This window comes from Oryx dammah, unplaced genomic scaffold (genome assembly GCF_014754425.2).
Source record: "Oryx dammah isolate SB20612 unplaced genomic scaffold, SCBI_Odam_1.1 HiC_scaffold_2, whole genome shotgun sequence".
Taxonomy (NCBI): domain Eukaryota; kingdom Metazoa; phylum Chordata; class Mammalia; order Artiodactyla; family Bovidae; genus Oryx; species Oryx dammah.
Window position 1 is genome coordinate 161,060,859 of NW_024070186.1, and position 21,494 is coordinate 161,082,352.

Here is a 21,494-nt window from a genome sequence, read left to right on the forward strand (position 1 = left end):
GTCAAGGGCTCCAGGGTTTGAATGCCTGGGTCTGGGTTCTGAGTTCCCTGCTCGCTGGGTGTGATCAGAAGAATCATGGTGCCCAAAGACATTCTTATCTGAACTTCTGAATATGTTACCTTATGTGGCAAAAGGGACTTTGCAGATGTGATTAAGGATTTTGATGGGGAGATGATCCTATGGACCAATCACAGGGATGCTTATGAGAGGGAGGCAGGAAGGGCGGAGCCAGAGGTGTGAGGATGGTGATGAGGCATGAACCAAGGAACAGGGGTGCGAGGCCTCTAGAAGCTGGAAGAGCCGAGGAATGGATTCTCCCCTGGGGGATCTACAGGAGGAAAGCTGTTCTACCCAGTCATTTTAGACCTTGATCTCCAGAACTGTAAGGTGATACACTTGCATTATGTCACTAAGTTGGCATACAGTAGTATGTGACAGCAACAACAGGAAATGAACACATTACATGTATTCACCTAGCTGGTGAACTTCTCAAGGCCTCAGTGTACACATCTGTAAAAGGGGACTAGCAAATATACCCACTTGAGGACTGCTGTGAGGAATAAACTGGGTAATGTACATACAGGCATTCTTCTCAGTTCAAGACCACTACGATAAAGCGTTAGTCTCTCAGTCATATCCGACTTTTTGCAGCCCCATGGATTGTAGCCTGCCAGACTCCTCTGTCCATGGGATTCTCCAGGCAAGAATTCTGGAGTGGGAATCTCACGATAAAGCAAATACTACAATAAAATGATTCTCGTGGATTTTTTTGGTTTCCCAGGGCACATAAAAGCTGTTTGCACCATACTGTAGTCTATTAAGTGTGCAACAGCATTGTGTCTAAATGTACAAATTTTAACTAAAAAATACTTTGCTGAAAAATGCCAAAACAACATCAAAGATCACTAATCACAGATTGCCCTAACAAATATAGTAACGATGAAAGTTTCCAAATACTGCTAGAAGAATGCTACCAACAAGACTCACTCAACTCAAGGTGGCACAAACCTTCAATCTGTCAAAAAAACATACTATCTATGAAAGTGCAGTAAACAAAGGTGAACCCATGTAGGGTCAGGCAGAGCCTAACGCTAGCCAACAGGTTTTCCCAGCAAGACTGTAAGCCCAAGAGACAAGCAGGTGGTTTACAGCCAGTCTCAAGTGCTGACATGGCCTGGCCCCTGCTATGGGGGCAGGAGGGCGGTGAGAGCTGCCTCCAGCTGCTGTGTCAGGGGCCCCAGGCCCCAGTTTCTGGGGAGAGAGCTCATGCAAGCAACGTTAACTATCATCTTGCGGGGTCATCGTGAGGGTCAGAACGGTGAGAACCCTGGAGGCTACAGCTGTGCCACCAGGCACAAGACGGCTGCCCAGGCATGGGTGGTGGACAGGTAACTGCTTCTCCCTCCCCTCACCACCTTGTCTCCATTTTTACCTCCCTCCATCCCTCTAACTCATGAAATTAAAATACGCTTACTCCTTAGAAGGAAAGTTATGACCAACCTAGACAGCATGTTAAAAAGCAGAGACATTACTTTGCCAACAAAGGTCCGTCTAGTCAAGGCTATGGTTTTTCCAGTGGTCATGTATGGATGTGAGTTGGACTGTAAAGAAAGCTGAGCGCCGAAGAATTGATGCTTTTGATCTGTGGTGTTGGAGAAGACTCTTGAGAGTCCCTTGGACTGCAAGGAGATCCAACGAGTCCATCCTAAAGGAGATCAGTCCTGGGTGTTCACTGGAAGGACTGATGTTGAAGGTGAAACTCCAATACTTTGGCCACCTGATGCAAATAAGTGACTCATTGGAAAAGACCCGGATGCTGGGAAAGATTGAGGGCAGGAGGAGAAGCGGATGACAGAGGATGGTATGGTTGGATGGTATCACCAACGCAATGGACATGAGTTTGGGTAAACTCTGGGAGTTGGTGATGGACAGGGAGCCCTGACGTGCTGCAGTCCATGGGGTCACAGAGTCAGACACGACTGAGCTACTGAACTGAACTGATCCCTCCAACCCACTACCATCTTTTTCTGTCTTTTTTTCACCTGTGAAACCAACAGCAGCTGAGGGGCCAAACTGTCCCAGGTTGCTACTCTGGTCTTTTGAGAAAAAGTGACCCAGAGTGAAGAGGCCGCCAGGCCTGTGGCCTCTTGCCTGCTCCCGCAGCACTCGCGGAGGTTCAGAGGCAGCAAGCACAGCTGTGGGGCACAGGGCCCTCCCTCGCTTGCGCTCTTGGGGGGCGGGGTTGTGCTGGGGGAGTGGTGGGAGGCGGGGCAGGTTGCTAAGGCCTCAGGTCCTGCGGACCTGAAAGCTGGAGGCAATCCGTGCTCCCTGGACCTAGGAGCCACCTGGGGCAGTTCCAAGGCAGGTGGAGGTCCGGGGATGGGGCTGCTTTAGGAGGCAGGCGGGAAGGGGGTTGCCTAGGCCAGGGTCAGGAGAGGTGCAGGAGAGAGACAGGGTAGGGGTGAGGCTCCAGAGGGCGGTGTGGGAGGACAGTGCAAGGGCTGGCCTGCAGCAGTCCCAGTGAAGCCAGGATTCTGAGGGGCCCTCTGTGGGGCAGGGCGGGGCTGGAGCAGGTGGCAGCCAGGACCTCCCAGCTGAGATGGACTGGATGATCCTGCTCTTCCACTCCAAGTGGACCATCGCCTTTGTCTTCGGCCTCGGTGAGTGCAGCTCAGCCCCGGCCCCCATCAGCCTCCTAGGCCCAGGGCCTTATCTGGACCCCTGTCCTGTCCACAGTGGTCATAGTGTTCCTGCTGGTGTTTATCATCAACAACACCTGTGGCGGCTGTATTCCCGGCTGTGGCGGCTGTATTCCCGGCTGTGGCGGCTGTATTCCCTGCTGTGGCGGCTGTATTCCCGGCTGTGGCGGCTGTATTCCCTGCTGTGGCAGCTGTATTCCCTGCATGCCCTGCTGACAAAGCTGCTCTTCTGGGTCCCAGAAGGTGAGCTCAGAACATAAGGGCCGGGTGGGCACTGGGGCAGCGAGGAGCTGCAGTAGGTTGGGCAGGGGGCCAAGGAGTGAAGTCACTGGTTCCCCTGTGCCTCTCTTGCAGGAATCCACCCCTACCCCAGGGATTTGATAACTTCACCTGGACTCTTAATGTGGACATTCCCTGCCTCACTGTCTTTGCCCTGTTGGAGAGTAATAACAAAACCTCGTTCAGCCAAAGCCTGAGTCTAGAGCTCGTCCCATCAGGGTGGGCAGTGCAGGTCCTTATGACTTCACCGAGATGCCTACTGGGTTCCCCAGCCTTCAGCCGGCATGGCTGTTACCAGGAGACCTCAGATGACATGCTGTAGACATCCAGCCACTGTCCATTCACCAGCCCACTCAGCCCCTCGGTACCTGAGAGGCCAAGTCACTGGGTACTTGGCCTGGCTAACTATCAGGGGCCCTTGGCCAGGTCCCACCCCGACAGACAGAGAAGGGCTCACAGGCAAAGTCGGACAATCTTTATTTCTTGGACGCCCTGCCAGGGCTGCTGAGTGAACGCAGTCAAGGACACTACAGCTCGTGGTGGGGGGCGCTTCTGTCCTTCTTCCCTCCCAGCCCACCCCTTAGGCTCAAGCAGGAAGAGGTGTGTGGCTGCCCCTCGCCCTCCTAGGGGTGGGGCCAGGCAGGAGATGAAGGGGGAAGGAAGGAGAGCCTGGTTCCAGCCCAAGTCCAAAGGCTCCTGCCCTGTTGGGAGGCCAGGGTGTGGATGGAGGACACTTTGTGTCTCCTCATCTCCCCCATCCAAAACAAAAAGCCCACTGGCGTCCCTTCCTCCCAGAGGATCCAGTGTTCCATCCCGTCTGTGCAGGGGTGACAGGCAGGGTAGTGTGAAGGGGGAAATAAATAGCCTGCAGTGCCCGGCCCTGGCCGGCACTCTGGTGGGGGGGTGGTGTGTGTAGGGAGGATGGATGTCCTGGGCTTCACTCCCAGGGGACAGGCTCTTGGGCACTCTGTTCAGAAAGGCCTGCAGCTCCAGTAGCTGGAGAACACAGAGATCTGGGGAGGAGGGAGATGGAGGAAGTGATGAGGGGTCAGGCCAGGGCGTCTGCCCTGCTGTAGCCTCTGTCACCCAAGGGCCAAGCGGCCGGAAGAAGACAGTGTTGCCAAGTGACATCACGGCCCACCCTCAACTGGTGTGCACAGAGAGTGTAACAGATCTTAAGATCAGGGGGTGCTTTGGAGACACACAAGGAGCCCTTGGCAGCCCCACCCCCACCCCCAAAAGAAGGGGCTGAATGGCCCGTGGATTGGCTGGCCTCCTTGGGGTGAAGTCCAGCCTGGTCTTGACCCCATATCCCCACCTTATCCTTGAGCTGCTGGCAGAGTTGCAGGGAGACAGTGAAGAAGACCAGGGCGTCGTTGAGCCAGGGGATCACAGACTCCACCTTGTGCACATGGCTCACCTCCAGGCGCTGCGTGCCCCACTCGCTGGGGGGAGACGAGAGGGGCCCTGAGGGCGGCCCAGAGGGCAAGGGCCCCACCCTAAGAGGGGCGGGGGCGCTCCTGAGACCCCTCTCAGGTAGCATACTTACAACATGGCCCCGGGGCTGTGCAGTACGGCACCTCCAGCCGGGCGGAAATTCTAAACAAGAAAGCATCAGATGGGGTCAGGCCTGAGACCACAGGGTGGGTGAGGGCAGGCTGGGTGGGGGGCTCACCTTGGTGGAATTGGGCTGCAGGGCGTGCAGCTGGTACACGGTGAGGCAAAGCTTGTTGAGGTTGATGTAGACGTTGACCAAGAGGTCAGAAGGCAGGGTGGGGGCGAACATCCGCTGTGGGGGGAGGGCCAGGCATCCAGGGGGGATGAGGGCCAGCAGGCACGTCCCACCCTCGCCCCTCCAACCGCTGGTGGGGAATCCCAGTCCCCATCCCGTGGACTGGGGTCTTCTGATTCTTGCCAAGTGCCCCGGGTAACTCACTGCACCACTGGGCTTGGACACCAGTGACCCGGATCCGAGGGGTGGGGGGAGATATATTTTGGGGATTCAGAATGGAAGCCAAAGACCCAATCCAAGAAAACCACACAGAGAACTCTGTCAACAATCTGGGGCCTGCAGGATGCCCTGGCACCCTTGTGTCCCTCCTGCCTCTCCTGGAGCAGGGGTGGGCCTAAGGCACTGACCGTGAGACCGCTGGCAGCAATCTCTGGCAGAGTGAGGGTGGCGGGAGTGGTGAGCCGGTTGCGGGCTCTGGTCAGCTGTAGCATCACGGCGTCCATCAGCTGGGGGAGGAGAGCTGGTCACAGCGGCTGCCGGGGCAGCCCCATCAGGAAGAACCAACTTATGGGAGCTCCCAATTCCTTCCCTGGGGGTCAGAGACTCGGGCCCTGAACCCCTGCAGCTGGGGGCTTGCTAAAGAGTGGGTGATTGGGCTCCAGCTGGGGGTGGGGGTAGGACATCTGAGCTGCTGACCACCCATCCAGAAGGTTCTACCATCTGGGATCTGGGGTCCTGGTCCAATTGGGGTGGAGGAGCCTAGAAGTCAGTCCCAGGGGGCCAAGGGCTTTGAGGATGAGGGTTCAGGCAGTAAAGGAACTTAGGAGGAGGGACTCTAACTCAGCTTGGGTGTAAGGAGTCAGGGAGGGCTTCCTTGAGGAGGCACTGGGATGGGTGAGTTGAGCCCTTAAGGTGGACAGGAGCCCTGTTTTCACAGGTGAGGAAGGAAACTGAAGCTCCATAGGTCCAAGGCTGCACAGCTGGGGAATGGTAGAACCTCTGGAGACTCATCCCCTCCCTCTGAGTGGGAGCAAAGCTCTCAGAGCCCCAGAGCCCACTGCTTCCAGCTCTTCACCCAGCTGCTGCCGTGGGCGCTGGGGTCACCTGGCTCCCGGAAAAGGCAGAATTACTGGGCTGCACATTACACCCCAAAGGACACTCACAGTTCTGAAAGGGACTTTGGTCCATCTGGTTTTGAGTTTTCCTATCAGGCCCAGGGATGGCATGCAAACCACCCGAGGACACACAGCAAGTCGGAGGCAGGGCTAAAGCGTGAACTCAGGGAACCTGAGCTCATCTTGTCCCTTCACACCACGTGGATTCACTTTGTTAAATACAGAAGCTTTTCTGTTTCTGGTAGTAATACCTGCAGCTCCCGTCTACTGGGTGCTTACTAGAGGCAACATAACCCGTGTTGTCATGATGGCAGGCATGACAGCTTATCCCCCTCTTTTATCAGGTGAGGGTGCTGAGGCACAGAATGGCTAAGTAAGGGATTTGAGGTGGCCTGGCCCATAGTGCAGGCCCTGGGATCAGAACCCACATCTGTTTCTGGGGCTTGGGCCGTGAGCCACTCAACTGGCTGGAAGGACATGGCGTACACCAAGAGGTGAAGGGTTGACGCTCAGCTTCACCTGAGGGTGGGGGCAGAGCTTCTCAGGGGCCCAATCGGTGGTCAGGGAACTGGGCTCTCCCACCCGAGGGGGCTCACCTTGAGGACCTCTGCTCCCGTCCTGAACTGGTAGCTCTCATCTCGGTTGGCAAGGAGGTAAATGGCTTGGCTCACGTGGTTCCTGGCATCTTGGATCTAAAAGCAGGGCCCACTGAGGGGTCAGTAGGCTGGGCCTTGGCAGGGAAAGGTGCCAGCCTCAGAACACCCATGGTCTCTGGGGGCCCAGCCTAGGGATCCCCACCCCGAGGGGGCCTATCTATCTTCCTAGTAGGGGTGGGGTGGGTGCCGCCTGCTGGGTCTGGCTGATGCAGTGAGGCAGTCTAGGTCCCCGGTCCCTTGCAGCTCACTTTCCAAAGGAGGACAGAGGGTAACAGAGGAAAGGCCCAAGGTAATAGACTGCTCAGTTTTCACAGGGAAACAAGGTGATTGGGGGCGGGCAGCGGTGAGGGAAGGCAACTCTTAAGCTGAAGCTTGTGCAGTGGCAAAAGCTGGGGGAGTGGACTCCAGGTAGAGGGACAAGCCCAAGCAAAGGCCATGAAGTGGAAACAGCTGGTGGCCAGTGAGAGGGGAGAGGGAGGTGGCAGAAGCCAGGTCCAATTACAGGACAGGCTAGGAGACCAGGCACTGCCCACCCCAGCTGCACTGCTAGGAAACATCTTTGTAAGCCTGCTGCAGCCGCAAGGCCCCGCAGCGGCCAGCCCTGGAGGCCTCAGCGCTGCAAGGGCCTGTTCCTGCCTGCCCTTGTGCCCTGGGCCCCAGGCGGGGAAGGGCCCAGTTACCTGCTGCAGTTTCCACTGCTTGTCCTCCCGGAAGGCAAAGTGCAGCAGCTGGTTGTTCCTGGGCATCTTCAGGTTCACGTCCTGCCAGGCAAGGGTGGGCTAAGCCAGGCAGAAGGATGCCCTCCTGCCGCCGGCCACTCTAAGCCCTTGAGCCAGGGGGCAGAAACAGAGTGTATGTGGTGGCTCAGGTCCGAGCCACTCCATGTGGGAGAGGGGGAAGAACATGGCCATTTGGGTGGGGGCAAACAGGGAACAGGAAATAGGAACTCAGGCCCAAAAGGAACCACAAAGAAATGAAAGGGAAATGAGCCGCGAAAGGGGAAGGTGGCTTCTTCTGGGAGGGAGGAGGTGTGTGGTTGCGGGCAGATGGAGAACATTTGCAGGTGCCAAGGGACGTAACACCCACCCAAGGAGGAGGGGGAGCTTCCCCCAGGCCTTGGCACCTGCTACAGGATCAAGTGCAGAAAGAGTTAAGATGTTGGTCTGGGGCCAGCCTAACCCTGGGGCCAGACTATAGGTAGTGCCGTGTGCAAAGCACCACCCACCCCCTCACTTGCTGCACTTCTCAAAGGAGTAACACACCAATCTCAGAAGCAGGTTATGGGGGTTGTTGTCATTTTCAAACAAGGAAATTGAGGCCCAGAGAGGTCAAGGATCCTGCCCAGAGTTACACAGCTAGTGGGGGGCAGAGCTGAGCTAAAGCAGGAGGCCCCCCACCCACCCCCGACTCTTGCCCGTTGGCTGCTGTGGTGGCATGGGAAGGGGCCAGGGGCTGGGGGACTCACCGCCTGGCTCAGCGCGTCTCCCTGCAGAGTCAGCACGCCCTTCACCTGGTCTGTGCTACAACACGTGGGGGTCAGAGCAGCACCTGCAGCTGCCCCCTCCCACCACTCCAGCCTCTCAGTGGGCTGTCACAGGATAGTCCAGCCTGTCCCACTGCATACCCTCTGGCCGCTGGAGCTGGAATCAGTCCGCAGGGCAGGGCCGTGGCCACGCCACCAGTCCTAGAGGGTATCCCCAAGGGTCCCTCCTCCCAGAAGTCCACCCGCCAACCCCACCACGGTTTCCACCCAGCCCAGGCTCACCCACAGCTGCCCAAGACAAAGTTCTCCTGCTTCGTGGGCCCCTCGGTGCCTGAGCCTGGCAGAGTGAAGCGCAGTGAGGCCTCCTGGGGGGCAAAGGGGAGTGGGGTAAATCAAGTTCACCGACTCCAGCCGAGCCTTTGCTCCATAAGCCCCGCTCCCAGGGCCCCTCCCCCACGGCCAATTTCAGGTCCTACCTGAACCCATACCTGCTCCTTCCACATTCCCTGGGGGTCTACCGAGTGTCCCATATAGGATAGAGGACCCAGAGACACCCTCCCCGTTTGGTTGACGAGCTTGGAAGTGGGGAGCAAAGTCTGAGAAGACAGTAGTCATGGCAACCGGTAATTCCGGCCTTATCAGGCACCGCCTGGACATTTTTTTGTATTTCCATTGGCTGTTTTTTTAAATCTTCACAACAGCCCTGAGGGCGGTACTGCTATCTCCTTTTTGCAAAGGGGAGGTCCAGAGAGATCGAGGACTTGGCTGAGGTCAAAATGCTGGGTCCTTCAGATAGGAAATTAAACGTCGATTTCAAAGGGTAGCTTCCCCAACTCCGGGGCTCAATCCAGGCCCGCAGCCCTGGCAGGACGGCTTGTGGAACTGGGTAATTATCTGCTGGCGCCCCGGGTTAGACGCTTTTTAAGTCTTAGGACTGAGTCCGGGGCCCGAGGGCAGGGCCTGGTCTGAACACCGCGCGTCGGGTACGCAGCAGCCGCGGGAGGCCGAGGAGGAAGTCGCGCTGGGGGAGGGTGGGCGCCCGCACAGGTCCTCGAGGTTACCTTGAGGATGTCCTGCAGTTGCCTCAGCACGGCGTGCACCTCGTCGTGTAACAGCCAGCGAAACTCCTCCTCCTGTGGGGATAGGCCCGCTGTCAGCCGCCTCGGCCCGCGGCCGCCTCCCGCCTGGCCCGGCCCGGATCGCGCGCCTCACCAGCACCGCCCGCTCCGCCGCCGTCGCTGCCATCACGGTCGCCATCGCCGTCGCTCGCTGCCCAGCGACCGTCGCGGGTGCTCGGTCAGCTGGCGGCGCCCGGGCCCACCTTCGCCGCGGATTGGCTGCACAAGCGCCCGCCACGCCCCCAGCTCGCAACGCCGAGAGCGCCAGGGACCTGCCCACGCCGGCTCGCCGGGAACACCGCGGCGCTGCGAGCTCTGGCTGCAGCATCCGCAGCCGTTCACCCGCCGGGGCGCGGCGCTCGCTCGTCCCGCCCCTCCTCGGCTCTGATAGGACGCCCTGCACTAGGCGCGCTCGGCGATTGGCCGGCGGTATGGCTAGCTCTCGCCGCAGCCGGCTACTGGCCGCCAGGGTAGCCGGTTCCCGCCCGGTCTCGTCTCCTAGCTCCGTTTGTCCCGGACGGACAACCCCCCTCCTCTTCCGAGTGGTGCTCGCTGTCAGGGCGCAGACCACCCCACCAAGGTCACAGTTGTGTTACCAAGAAACATTTTTATTTTGCTTGCAGTAGCTTTTTGTTAATTGCACAAAATCATGTTTTTGCCATTTAAACATTATCACACAACCCTATTCTGAAAGACAAATGTTCATTAAAAACAAAGCAAAAATAAAAATTCACAACCTTAATTACCTAGAAGATTTGTCATTTAAAGGTTTAAAGGAAAAAAAAGGGGTGGTGGTGGTGGAGGGGCTTTCTTACAAGCTTTTCACAAGTGTCACATTTTCTCCTTAAGAGGGAAGGATCTCAAAAAACAAAGGTGAAATAGCTTAAACAAAAATATTCATAAAAAGGAACTTTACAGAATTGTCAACAATATTAAGACAACATTGACTAACCAGTTTCATTACAGCATCTTCCCCAACCCCCACCCCCCACAGTGTCCCGCTATAGGACTAGAACAGGCTTTGTGTTCAGACAGAAAAGAATTCAAAGTCCCAGTGAAATTAACAACTGTGTCAAAAACCACAGGCATCTCCCTTGCCCTCCCCATCCCCATGTTTTCTGAGATGCCCTATCCTGGGTTCTGATCAGTGGAAAAAGGGCCAAAGCTGCAAGGGGGAGGGGCACACACCAGCGTGGCCACCTCAAACTGTGTTTATCACTATATATTCACTACAAACGCTGAACTTCCGCACAGCCTGACTTTGGAGAATCCAACCCATGCAGGGGGAGAGAACACTGACATCCTTTAGGTGACTTCTCCTTGTTCTCATGCCACGTTCCAAGCCCCTGTGGTCCCCTATCCAAGGAGAAATGCTCAGATTCACCTCCGAGGGTCAGTGAGCTCTGGTAACGTCAAGCCTAGATCTCCTCTTCTCTCCTGACAGACCCCAGGGCCCTGAAAGCACCGAAGACCAAGCTGCTGGCTTAAGTGAAGACACTCATTTCTGTTTCAAGAGCTGAGCCTAAGAAATGGTTGTCATTGGTCAGGCTGGGTATGGGCCAACGGAGGAACGGACAGAATGAAATACTGTCTCCATGGGAGGAAAGGGGGAAGGGAGGTGAATGGAGAGAGGTGGGCACACAGAGGACTTGTGCAGGGACAGGCTGGAAAAGGGGGACTGACTGCTGTGACGGGACCTGGGTCAGAGTGGCTCTTCAGAACCAGGTGGAGGGTCTGCGGCCTAACGGAAACAGGAAGGAAGCCCCTTCCCCCATTCCCTCCTCAGTGGTTGCCCTCAGGACCCCTTCCCAAGGGCTGGAATGCATATCCAAATACTACAACAGCCTGGTGAGGAAGTCGGATCCCAGCCCAGGCTCCACAGTGACAGTGACTTCTGGGACAGGTGCACAAAAGCAGTGAGGAGAGCAGGCTTCCAGGAGGTTTGCCTATGGTGGGCTGTTTGTCACTTTCCCTGGAAAGCCAGAGCCCTGTCTTTGCTTGACTGTGTCCATCTCTTTTCAGCTCACAAAGGCATATGGAGAGGTGGTTGCACACTGGTAGCTTGAATGTGACAATCCTCATCAGCGGGTCACCTGAGGTTGGAGGGGCCATGCGACCCTCTGCTTAAGAGTCTTGCTCGCTCATTGTAGCCTAGAGCCTCTCTTCACTTGGAATCCAGTGGGGGACGGTGGATAGAACCACAGCCTCTTCGCTCTGAGGGAAGCAGTGGGAAAGCTTCCAGTTCTCACTGCTGACTCGAGTTCCTCAACTGGAAGGGTCTGAGATAAGACAGCTCGGAAGAAGGGAAAACAAAAAAGCCAGGCAGCTGTTTCTGGGCAGCTTCTATCCTGGGGCAACAGCCAGTGTGGTGTGTGTGTGTGTGTGGGGGGGTGTGTGTGAGAACACACAGCCACCTAGTCCATGGCCAGTGCCCAGCTCAAGAGCCTTTCCACAAGCCACTCCTGCTGACACCCCTCCTCTCTCCAGGACCTCCAGGGGAGGAGCGATGCTGTGTGCTGTGCTCATGGCAAGTCTCAAAGTCTGTATAAAAGGAGATGGAGACAGGTGGACTGGTCCAGAGTTAAGTCCCAGGACCCCAACTCCGTGTGAGGAAGAGGGGGTCAGAGGGAAGATAGGGGTGGGATGGTGTCAAGGACTTAGTGTATATAGGCTCGGTACACGGCAGACATGTCATTGTCAGACTGGTCCAGTGCCTTGGCTCTTTTGTACACCTGGAAAAAAACAACACAGGCTTAGTCTGGCCACAGAGCTGACTTACAGACAGAACTGCTTCCTAGAGGGGTTCTAGGTGTGGTTAGGTGGGTAGGTTCTGGAGCCCAGGCTGTCTGGGTGTGACTCCTGGATCTCCCAGATTTGGCCTGACCTTGGACTAAGTACCTCAGTTTCTCTGTGCCTCCAGCACTGCTTCTTGATTTCACGGGGAGGCTAACAGGGTTACTGTGAAGGTTAAATGGACTGAGGGATGTAAAGTGCTCAGAGGCAGGGCTCAACACTGGTTAGTAGTTAGAATCACATCCCTTCCATCTGAAGACGCTCTGAGGCTGCTGCCCCTGTCCTGCCCCATCAGCTCCAGGGCCTTCCCCGTCATCCATGTGAAGTACCAGCTGTGCCACTTTACCTGGCCACCTCCATCCCTTTACTCTGTTCCATTTTATTCACAATTCTAACCTTCTGCAATTCTTCCTTGTTGAAACATTTATGTGCTTACCTTGTGCCTCCTTCCATTAGAATGTAACCTCTACAAGGAAGAGAAGGGGCTGTCCTATGTCCCCAGAGCCTAGAACGGTCCCTGGCAATTAACAGCCACTCTAAAGGTACCAGGTGAATATGAAAGAGTGTGAGAAAACTTAAAAAAGCCATTGTTCAATAAGGGCGGGGCAATGTCCAGTCATGTTGAAAAAATGCAGCTGGACACAGGTGTATTTTTTTTTCTATTTTTAAACATAGTTCAGTTGGAATCATCATGATTGATGTCCATTACAGCTCGGGTATAGCTGTGAACTCAGAACAAAGGCTAAATAAAGATTTTTTTCAGATAAAAGAGAACTAATTGTTGCCAGCAGACCTGCGTCCCAGGAAATGCTAAAGCAAGTTCTTCCAGCTGAACGAGAAACAGTACCAGAGAGAAATTCAATTCTTCAGAAAGGAAAGGAAATGGTAGAGAAACAGAAACTTATCTTTTCTCTGAATATCTTTAGAATTCATATGACTACTAAAGCGAGACACTCCAACAATGGTGAGCTTAAAATCAAAGCAAACGTAACATATAGGACATGTGTACACTAAAGCAAGGGTTCTCAACCTGGGGTCCTTTTGCTCTCCACCTGGAGCGACATTTGGTGATGTCTGGAGACATCTCCTATAAACCAAGGGGGTGCAATCACATCCAGTGGGTAGAGGACAGGGAGGCTACAATGCCCTGGACAGCTCCCAGACCAAGTGCCAGTGGTGCCCAGGCCGAGGAACAATGCTCCCAAGGATGAGAGGGAGGCAGTGGTAAACGGATACACATTTTACGACAGGCCAATCTAGGACGTGAAGTTAAGATGCATACAGTAATCCCGAGAGAAAAGACAAAATAAAGATGATGCACTTTGAACCAAAATGTCTGTTTCCAAGTCCATGAATCCTGTAGAGTCAGGGAGGGGCAAGTGGAAATCACCTCGCAGAGAAGTGCTCCCAACACAAGATACCACAGAACCCTTCAGAAGTAACCAGTTACAGACAAACTCATCAGCGAAAAACTATACAACAGCCAGGAACTTCACTGCCAAGAGAGAACCTGAAGGTAAGACAAGAGGAACCAGAAATTGTACTGCAGCCTGGAAGAGTGAAGTAAGTACTCAGATGTTCAGACAGACAAGGAAGAGAGAGACCCAGCATTCAAGGACAGAAGATTATCGACTATGAAAAGGCAGGTTTGAAGAGAATGGTACTGTGTATTTTTTTTTTTACTGATTTTTGGCTGCACTGCTCAGCTGGCCCCCACCAGTGGGAGCACAGAGCCCTGACCACTGGGCCCTCAGGGAGCCCCCCAGTACTGTGTATCTGTATTCCTTTGCCTCTACAGGAAAAGCCACTAGAGACCTCTATTTAACTTTGATAAAAATGCATACAGCTTACAGCACTTGGAAGAGAGAACTTCTAAAATGAATCTACATGATTTCTATATGTATGTGTTTCACAAAATGTGGTTCTTACTGCAATTCAAAGATAAATATTGCTCAGCTGTTTTTCTGAAAGATTATACTTCTCTTAGATTGAAATAAAAGATAGAACACATGGAAACTGTAAACCCGAGAAGGCCATAACGGCCATATGAAAGTCTGACGACAGACTTCAAGACAAAGATCAAGAGGGACACTTCTTAATAACAAAAGGGCAAATTCATCAGGAAGACAGTACAATCATAAGTGGCTAAGAGCCCACTAACAAAAACTTCCAAAGATACTAAAGCGAAATGGACAAAATTAAAGGGGAAACAGATAATCCCACAATAATAGTTGGAGATTTTAACATCCCTTTCTTGGCAATTAAAAGAACTGGAGAAAAAGGTCAGTAATGATGATCTGAAAAACTACTACCAACTATCTCGACCTAACTGATATATGCAGAACATAGTACCCAACTGCAGAACACAGTCTTCTTAAGTGAATATGAATGTGGCACACCCACCAAGACAGACCATCTGCTGGGCCACAAAACAAGTCTGAATTGATTCAAAGAGTTAAAAGCCATACAGAGTGTATTTTTGACCACAAAGATACATTAGAAATCAATAACCGTTCAATATCTAGGAAATCCTTTAGGATTTTTACTCATATTTGACACACTTTTAAGTAACCCACAGGTCAAAGAATTCCCAGCAAAGCCAGCATGGATTGGAGGAGACATACAACTTTAGAAAAGGAAAGCCTAAAATTAACAACCTAAGACTTCCCCCTGGAGAGGGCAGACACAGCCAAGCCAAGGCAAAGTCGGCAGAAGGGGCAGTGCAAGGGAAACAAGGCCCCACCCACAGCCTCCTGCAGTTACCTCATTGGCTGCAGCAGCCATGGGGGTCGGATGGTTGACGGCATCACCTAGCGCAATGGCTAAACGGAGATCCTTCTGAATGTATTTCAGGTAGAAATCAGGCTTAAAGTTTCCTTGCAGGATATCTGAGGAGGGAAAGGCATTCACCAGAAGAATTAAAAGGATCCTAAATAAAAAAGCATCTGGAGCACTGTCAGGGCTCAACACCTAGCATTTCCTACTCCTCAGACACCCAAGAGACAAGTTCCCAGCCTGCACCCCCAAATCCTATGGGGCTTCCCTCAGAGCTCAGCTGGTAAAGAATCTGCCTGCAATGCAGGAGACCCCAGTTCAATCCCTAGGTCAGGAAGATCCGCTGGAGAAAGGATCTGGAGGCTACCCACTCCAGTATTCTTGGGCTTCCCTTGTGGCTCAACTGGTAAAGAACTCACCTGCAATGAGGGAGACCTGGGTTCAATCCCTGGGTTGGGAAGATCCCCTGGAGAAAGGAAAGGCAACCCACCCCAGTATTCTGGCCTGGAGAATTCCATGGACTGTATAGTTCATGAGGTCGCAAAGAGTCAGACATGACTGAGTGACTTTCACTTCACTTTGACTGGGGGCCAGACTGACTGGAGAGGATGTATCATTCACACAGAAGGAGCTCCCAAAGACACTGTTCTGTGATGGCTGCTTGACCCAGCTCCCCAGCTAGAACCAAAACTAAAACACAACAAGAGTGGTCAAAGGCAACTTACTTTGGCACTTCTGGTCCAGGAAGATGCTGGCCAACTGTCCCTGATTGAGGATGTCCAGGAGTGTCTGCTGGGACTGGCCTGTCACTTGGGCCAGGGTGAGCCCCTCTGCAATGGTGGCCATGAAGCTCCCCTGGACCATGTTCACAATCAGCATCATCTTAGCTGCGTTGCCAACCTCACCTGCCCAGGGCAAAGAACTGTGGTCACATGCCAGGAATCCCACGGGGAGGGATTTCTGCCCACCCTCACCCCTGCTCGGACCCACCTCTACACCCAGGGGAGGCCCCATTCACCTGCCCCTGACAGAACTGGCTCTGACCCTTCTGGCTCTTCCTCCTTGCAGGCACTGACTGTGCAAGTCAAAGAAACCTTCCCACGGGGGCCCCAGGCAGAGAGGCCGTGCGGGACTGACGCTGTCCTCAGGGTGGTCTAGAGGGGATGTGGCCCACCCAGCCTCCAGGCCTGCAGTGGCCTGACGGGTGGGCAGGCGTGTTACCTAGAAAGAAGGAGGTCTTCCCCATTGCCTGGAAGCAGCTGCTGCAGTCCTCATACAAGCCCCTGTCTCCGGCCGCTAAGATCACCAACATCCCATCATTAGACAGCTGCTGATTCCCTGAGACTGGGGCTTCCAGAAAGCGGCCCCCCCTGGACACAATCACCTGGAAAGGAAAGTCACAGCTTCTGGAGGCTGTGCCTCTCACGAGGGTCTTGGGCAGGAAATAAGGAGCGCGCAGGAGCTGGAGCACTAGGCCCTCCACACTGAGCCCCAAAGCAGACACATGTACCAAGGTGCTGGGCTGATGCTGGGGGAGGGCCAGCAGACTGTCCTCCACCAGATGCCCGAATCCCACGCAGGAGACAGCGAGGAGCTGGGGGTCCTCAGAGGCTCCCATTACAAAGATATCACCAACAAGACCACACCTACGGCTTGGCCGACCACACTTTCTAGGACAGACACTGCCCTTCTTTGATTTCAGCCACTCTTTGAACACACATGGGCCACAAGTCACCATCTCCTCACCGTAGCCTAGAGGCTCAGGGTGGGGGAATATTCTGCTAGTATTAACTGCAGAAAGCTGTTTAAACCACAAAGACCTTGCTGGCAGCTTGGACTGCTTCCAACTGAGAGGCTAGTGGCTATGGGACCTGACGCCTCTCCCAGCTAAGAAGCACTTCTGTCTCAGCCATGCAGACCAGCTGTAGACTTGAAGGCAGAGAGTGAAAACAGGTTAGAATCCCACAGTCTCTGCTGTGGCTCTGGAGTAACTATGTGACCCACACTGGGGTGTGGTGAGCCTGGGTCTTAGGCTCCAACTGAAAGGACGCTGGAGGGCCAGCCTGAACGAGGCTGCTACCTGGGCCAGCTCGGTGACTGTGTCAGCGTCCACCGTCGACATGTCCACGTAGCACTTCCCGGGGCGGATCCCCTGAAGCACGCCACTGGGGCCCAGCACCAGCTGTGGGGACACAAGGTAGAAGCAATAGCCCAGGCTCCCAGCCAGACACCCAGCAGACCCTCAGACCTAAGGTCAAGACTTGCTGATTTTTTTTTGGCTCATTTCCCAAACAGAAGTTAATTATTAAAGCTCAAAAGGGAAGAGCATGTAAATAAGCAAGGGAAAGAGAAGAATTTATGTTATGTTCCCATTTACCTTCAAAAAGAATATATGTGTATTTCTCTTTATTAAAAGCCTCCCATTGAAAAGATTAAAGGTCAGTATTTATTTTTTGGCTTCTTTGGATTTACCTGGATTAGTTTAGTCACGAGTTCAACAAGATAACTACTGCACTTGAACTTTTAAAGCATACAAATACAGTGATAGCTAAATATAGGAACTTGGCACATGGACCAAAGGCACACTCAGCCTCAAAGCTTCCAGCTCACCAGGAACACATGAGCTTGTCAGGAACCATTTCAGCACAGACCTCAGGGACCCCAGTCAGTTTCATTCTTTGTTCTGAATTAAAGGAAGTCTTGTGTTCAGTCTATGCAAACACCCTTCACAATGGGAGATGGCCCCCAAATGGGACACCCAACCCCCCACATGCAGACACTCACTCGGTGTGCAGGGGACAAAGGGAGGAGGCCAGCCAGCGTTCCTGGCCACAACCTGAGACGCTGAGGGGAGGGAGGGATCCTTACGTCCTTGGCTGCCTTTGGGTCCGACACGCAGGCAAAGGTGATGTCACAAGTTGAAACGACTTCAGCGGGGGTTCTTCCTAGGCGGGCCCCCTCCTGGATGAACAAATCACACTGCAAAAGTCACAGATCCTAATGTGAGCTGCAAGGCAGTGCACAACACACACACTAGCCAGGCCAGAGATGCAGCACCCAGTGCTCCTGCGTGGCCTCAAAAGACAGGCAGTCTAACTGCTCAAGGGGAAGTGGACAGGAGCCCCTTAAGGACAATCTTGGTGTCTCTGCAAACTTGGTGCAGAGGATGCACGTTCCACATTCTGCTCCACAGGAAGCACAAAACAAGTGTCTGGTGGAGGCTTCCTGAACCAAGAACGGGACGTGAACAGTACTTTTCCGCAGCTCTCTGTGGCTGTCTTGGCTGTGGCGAAATCTGCCCAGTGCTGTGTGAGCCAGGGAAGCAGGGCTGGGGCCAACAGGCTGCCACTTCCTACTGAATTGCTTCTGGTCGGGGGTGGGGGAGCAAAAAGCACTAACTCTTTCTTTTTTAAAAAATAAAATCACCTGAAATATCTCATAACAAAATATATCATTAACATTTTGGTCTACTTCCTTGTTCTATGGGCATTAAAAAAAGTATTTAGAATAATTTGGACCTATGATTTTGTATCTTATTTGCCTCACTGAGAGACATATCTGAATTTACCTAATGGCTCTCCTGGCCCGATTATAAATACAAATTATTACATGTATTCGACCCCAACAAATACATGTAAGGGACTTCCCAGGTGGTTCAGTGGTAAGAATCCACCTGCCAATGCAGGAGACAGGGTTCGATTCCTGGGTCTGGAAGATCCCCTAGAGAAGGAAGTGGCAACCCACTCCAGAACTCTTGCCTGGAAAATTCCATGATGGAGGAGCCTAGTGGGCTGTAGTCCATAGTTTTGCAAGAGTGGGGCATGACTTAATGACTAAAACAACAAGGGTAAAACTTCTTCTTGCAGGTCAAGAAGCAAGTTAGAACCGGACATGGAACAACAACAGACTGGTTCCAAATTGGGAAAGGAGTACGTCAAGGGTGTGTATCGTCAACTAGCTTATTTAACTTCCATGCAGAGTACATCATGCAAAATGCCGGGCAGGATGAAGCACAATCTGGAATCAAGATTGCTGGGAGATATATCAATAACCTCAGATATGCAAATGACACCACCCTTATGGCAGAAAGCAAAAAGGAACTTAAGAGCCTCTTGATGAAAGTGAAAGAGCAGAGTGAAAAAGTTGGCTTGAAACTCAACATTCAAAAAACTAAGATCATGGCATCTGGTCCCATCACTTCATGACAAACAGATGAGGAAACAATGGAAACAGTGACAGACTTTATTTTCTTGGGCTCCAAAATCACTGCAGATGGTGAGAAAAGCTATGACCAACCTAGACAACATATTAAAAAGCAGAGACATTACTTTGCTGACAAAGGTCTGTCTAGTTAAAGCTATGGTTTTTCCAGTAGTCATGTATGGATGTAAGAGTTGGACTATAAAGAAAGGTGAGCACCGAAGAATTGATGCTTTTGAACTGTGGTGTTGGAGAAGACTCTTGAGAGTCCCTTGGACTGCAAGACTAAACCAGTCCATCCTAAAGGAAATCAGTCCTGAATATTCTTTGGAAGGACTGATGCTGAAGCTCCAATACTTTGACCCCCTGATGTGAAGAAAGGAACCATTGGCAAAGACCCTGATGCTGGGAAAGATTGAAGGCAGGAGAAGGGTATGCCAGAGGATGAGATGGTTGGATGGCATCACCGATTCAATGGACATGAGGCTGAGCAAACTCTGGGAGTTGCTGATGGACAGGGAAGCCTGGCGTGCTGCAGTCCACAGGGTTGCAAAGAGTTGGACACGATTGAGCAACTGAACTGAACTGAGGGTAAAAAACACGCTCTGAAAATGGTTTTATCAGATCAGCAGCATGGAATACATTATTTAAAAACAACACAGTACCCATTAATATATTAACGTTTTATCCTTCTTGATTTAACAAGCCCAAAATAGCAACTTCTTTGTGTGATACATTTTGATTATTTCTAAGTACAAAATATCTAATACCGTTGTTGACTGTCTCCTTGTGACCTATTTAAAAATCTTTATATCATTATTAAACTATTTAATAAGAAATTCTGCTCCTGGTTTTATATCTGAAGAAAATAAAAACATTAATTTGCATGCACCCCACATGTTCAAAGCAGCACTACAAAAGCCAAAATATGGAAGCAATCTAAGTGCCCATCAACAGATGAACAGACATTCATACTATGTGTGTATGTGGTATACGTACACACATAGGTATGTTACTTAGCCATTAAAAAAAAGTTCTGCCATGTGCAACAACATGGATGGACCTAGAGAATACTATTATGCTTAGTGAAAGAAGTCAGACAGAGACAGACAAATACTCTACACCTGCACGTATGTGTGTGTGTTAGTCACTCAGTTGTGTCCGACTCTTTGAGACCCCATGGACTGCAGCCCACCAGGCTCCTTGGTCCATAGAATTCTCCAGGCAAAAATACTGGAGTGGGTTGCCATTTCCTTCTCCAGCACTTATATATGGAACCTAAAAAGTAAAACAAATGGATGACTATAACAAAAAACAAACAGATTTAGAACAAACTAGTGGTTACCAGTGAGGAAAGGGAATCAGGGAGAGGCAAGACAGGAGTAGGGGATAGTACAAGCTGTTATGCATAAAATAAATAAGCTACGAGGATACATACTGCAGCACAGAAAAACAGTCATTATTTCATAATAACTTTCAATACAGCATAACTTGTACAAATACTGAATCACTGTGCTATACACCTGAAACTAATGTACTATTGTAAATCAATTGTACTTCAATTGTACACAGACACACACACAGAAACTAGAGAAAAACACAAAAATTGTTAGAATAGTGGGAAAACTTTAAGAAAACAAAACCTTGTTTTCAAATTTTCTTTTTTGCTGTTGTGGGAAGTAGTATCAAAACCTTTTCATCTTTTTCTTTGGTAACTCTTTTAAACTTCTAAAAAGATCTATATTAAATTTTGTTTTCTTCTGGTTTTTTCTTTTGAAGAAAGAGGGTAACAGCTGATTCCAAACTCACATTCGTAACTGCTTTGCTCTACTGCCTCCTCATAAATTAATCTGAAAGGCATAGCCATGTTTATAACAGGCTTTCCAATCAAGGAAACAGGCTGACCAGAGGCACTTCTATCAAAGGGGCACATACACTTGGAGTTTCCCAATGTCCTTCAACTATGTGTCTAGACTTCCTGGTTGCCCTGGCCTTGAATCACAAAATATCTGCTAACAGGGTCTCTGGGATTTCACTCCTGACCTAGGTCCCACAATGCCTACCTCATGCCCAGCACTTGAAGCCCACATCTCTTAGAACAGCCTTCAGTGCCCTTTCTCCCAGGCTCCACCTACTCTCCAACCAGTTCCTTGTTATTCTTGAAAAGGGGCTGTTTTAACCAAGTGAACTGCTCACCTCGCCTGGAACACTGTTGTTAATCCAAACCCATCCGCTCTACCATCTCCCTTCACTCCAGCTCTCCCTGTGCTGCATACATGGGATGCTCGCCCATCACTTCACAAACACACACTCAGCCACACCTTGTTCCTCAAGAGGCTGGTCCTTTCTTGGTCTCTCTGTCCCTGGCAAGCACAGTGCGTTATTTTTCTGGTGCTTAGATTATGGTTCTTCACCTTTTCCTGGATGAGAACTTGAGGGGAGCCATTACACAAGACTTGGAATTCCATTTCAGGGCACACACAGGCCCCGTGAAGCCAAGGGCCACCTTAGATTAAGAATTTCTGAACCTGTCCTGTCCAACGTGGTAGCCACTAGCCACTAGGACTGCTTAATTTTAAGTGAAATAATCTTAAAATTCGATTCGTCAGTCCATGAGCCATGAATCCAAGTATTTCAGAGCCAC

At 51.9% G+C, this 21,494-nt stretch overlaps 2 protein-coding genes and 1 long non-coding RNA gene across 5 annotated transcripts in view; 1 reads left to right on the plus strand and 2 right to left on the minus strand.

Moving 5' to 3' along the window:
• Window positions 1-1,931: 1,931 nt before the first annotated feature.
• LOC120874663 lies at window positions 1,932-21,376 on the plus strand. Its single transcript, XR_005723675.1, has 3 exons — window positions 1,932-1,943; window positions 17,915-17,920; window positions 21,293-21,376. It is a non-coding gene; the product is annotated as an uncharacterized LOC120874663 (long non-coding RNA).
• Window positions 3,439-9,405, minus strand: ROGDI (rogdi atypical leucine zipper). Its single transcript, XM_040256245.1, has 11 exons — window positions 9,177-9,405; window positions 9,026-9,097; window positions 8,247-8,329; window positions 7,947-8,001; window positions 7,162-7,242; window positions 6,422-6,517; window positions 5,118-5,216; window positions 4,654-4,767; window positions 4,528-4,577; window positions 4,297-4,423; window positions 3,439-3,991 (listed from the first exon to the last, which is right to left on the minus strand). The coding sequence occupies exons 1-11, from the start codon at window positions 9,219-9,221 to the stop codon at window positions 3,950-3,952; spliced, it is 864 nt and encodes a 287-aa protein (XP_040112179.1). The 5' UTR covers window positions 9,222-9,405; the 3' UTR covers window positions 3,439-3,949.
• The window catches only part of GLYR1 (glyoxylate reductase 1 homolog), a 31,455-nt gene continuing 19,648 nt past the window's right edge, over window positions 9,688-21,494 (minus strand). Inside the window, exons 11-16 of one of the 3 annotated variants that reach the window (XM_040256232.1) lie at window positions 17,519-17,611; window positions 16,731-16,832; window positions 15,872-16,034; window positions 15,376-15,555; window positions 14,639-14,763; window positions 9,688-11,814 (exon numbers count right to left, since the gene is read on the minus strand). In XM_040256232.1, coding sequence (XP_040112166.1) covers window positions 11,740-11,814; window positions 14,639-14,763; window positions 15,376-15,555; window positions 15,872-16,034; window positions 16,731-16,832; window positions 17,519-17,611 — 738 coding nt within the window. In that variant the 3' untranslated portion in view covers window positions 9,688-11,739. Of the gene's footprint in view, window positions 11,815-14,638; window positions 14,764-15,375; window positions 15,556-15,871; window positions 16,035-16,730; window positions 16,833-17,518; window positions 17,630-21,494 lie in introns of all 3 variants that reach the window. The other 2 variants (XM_040256222.1, XM_040256213.1) reach the window with 2 other exon arrangements.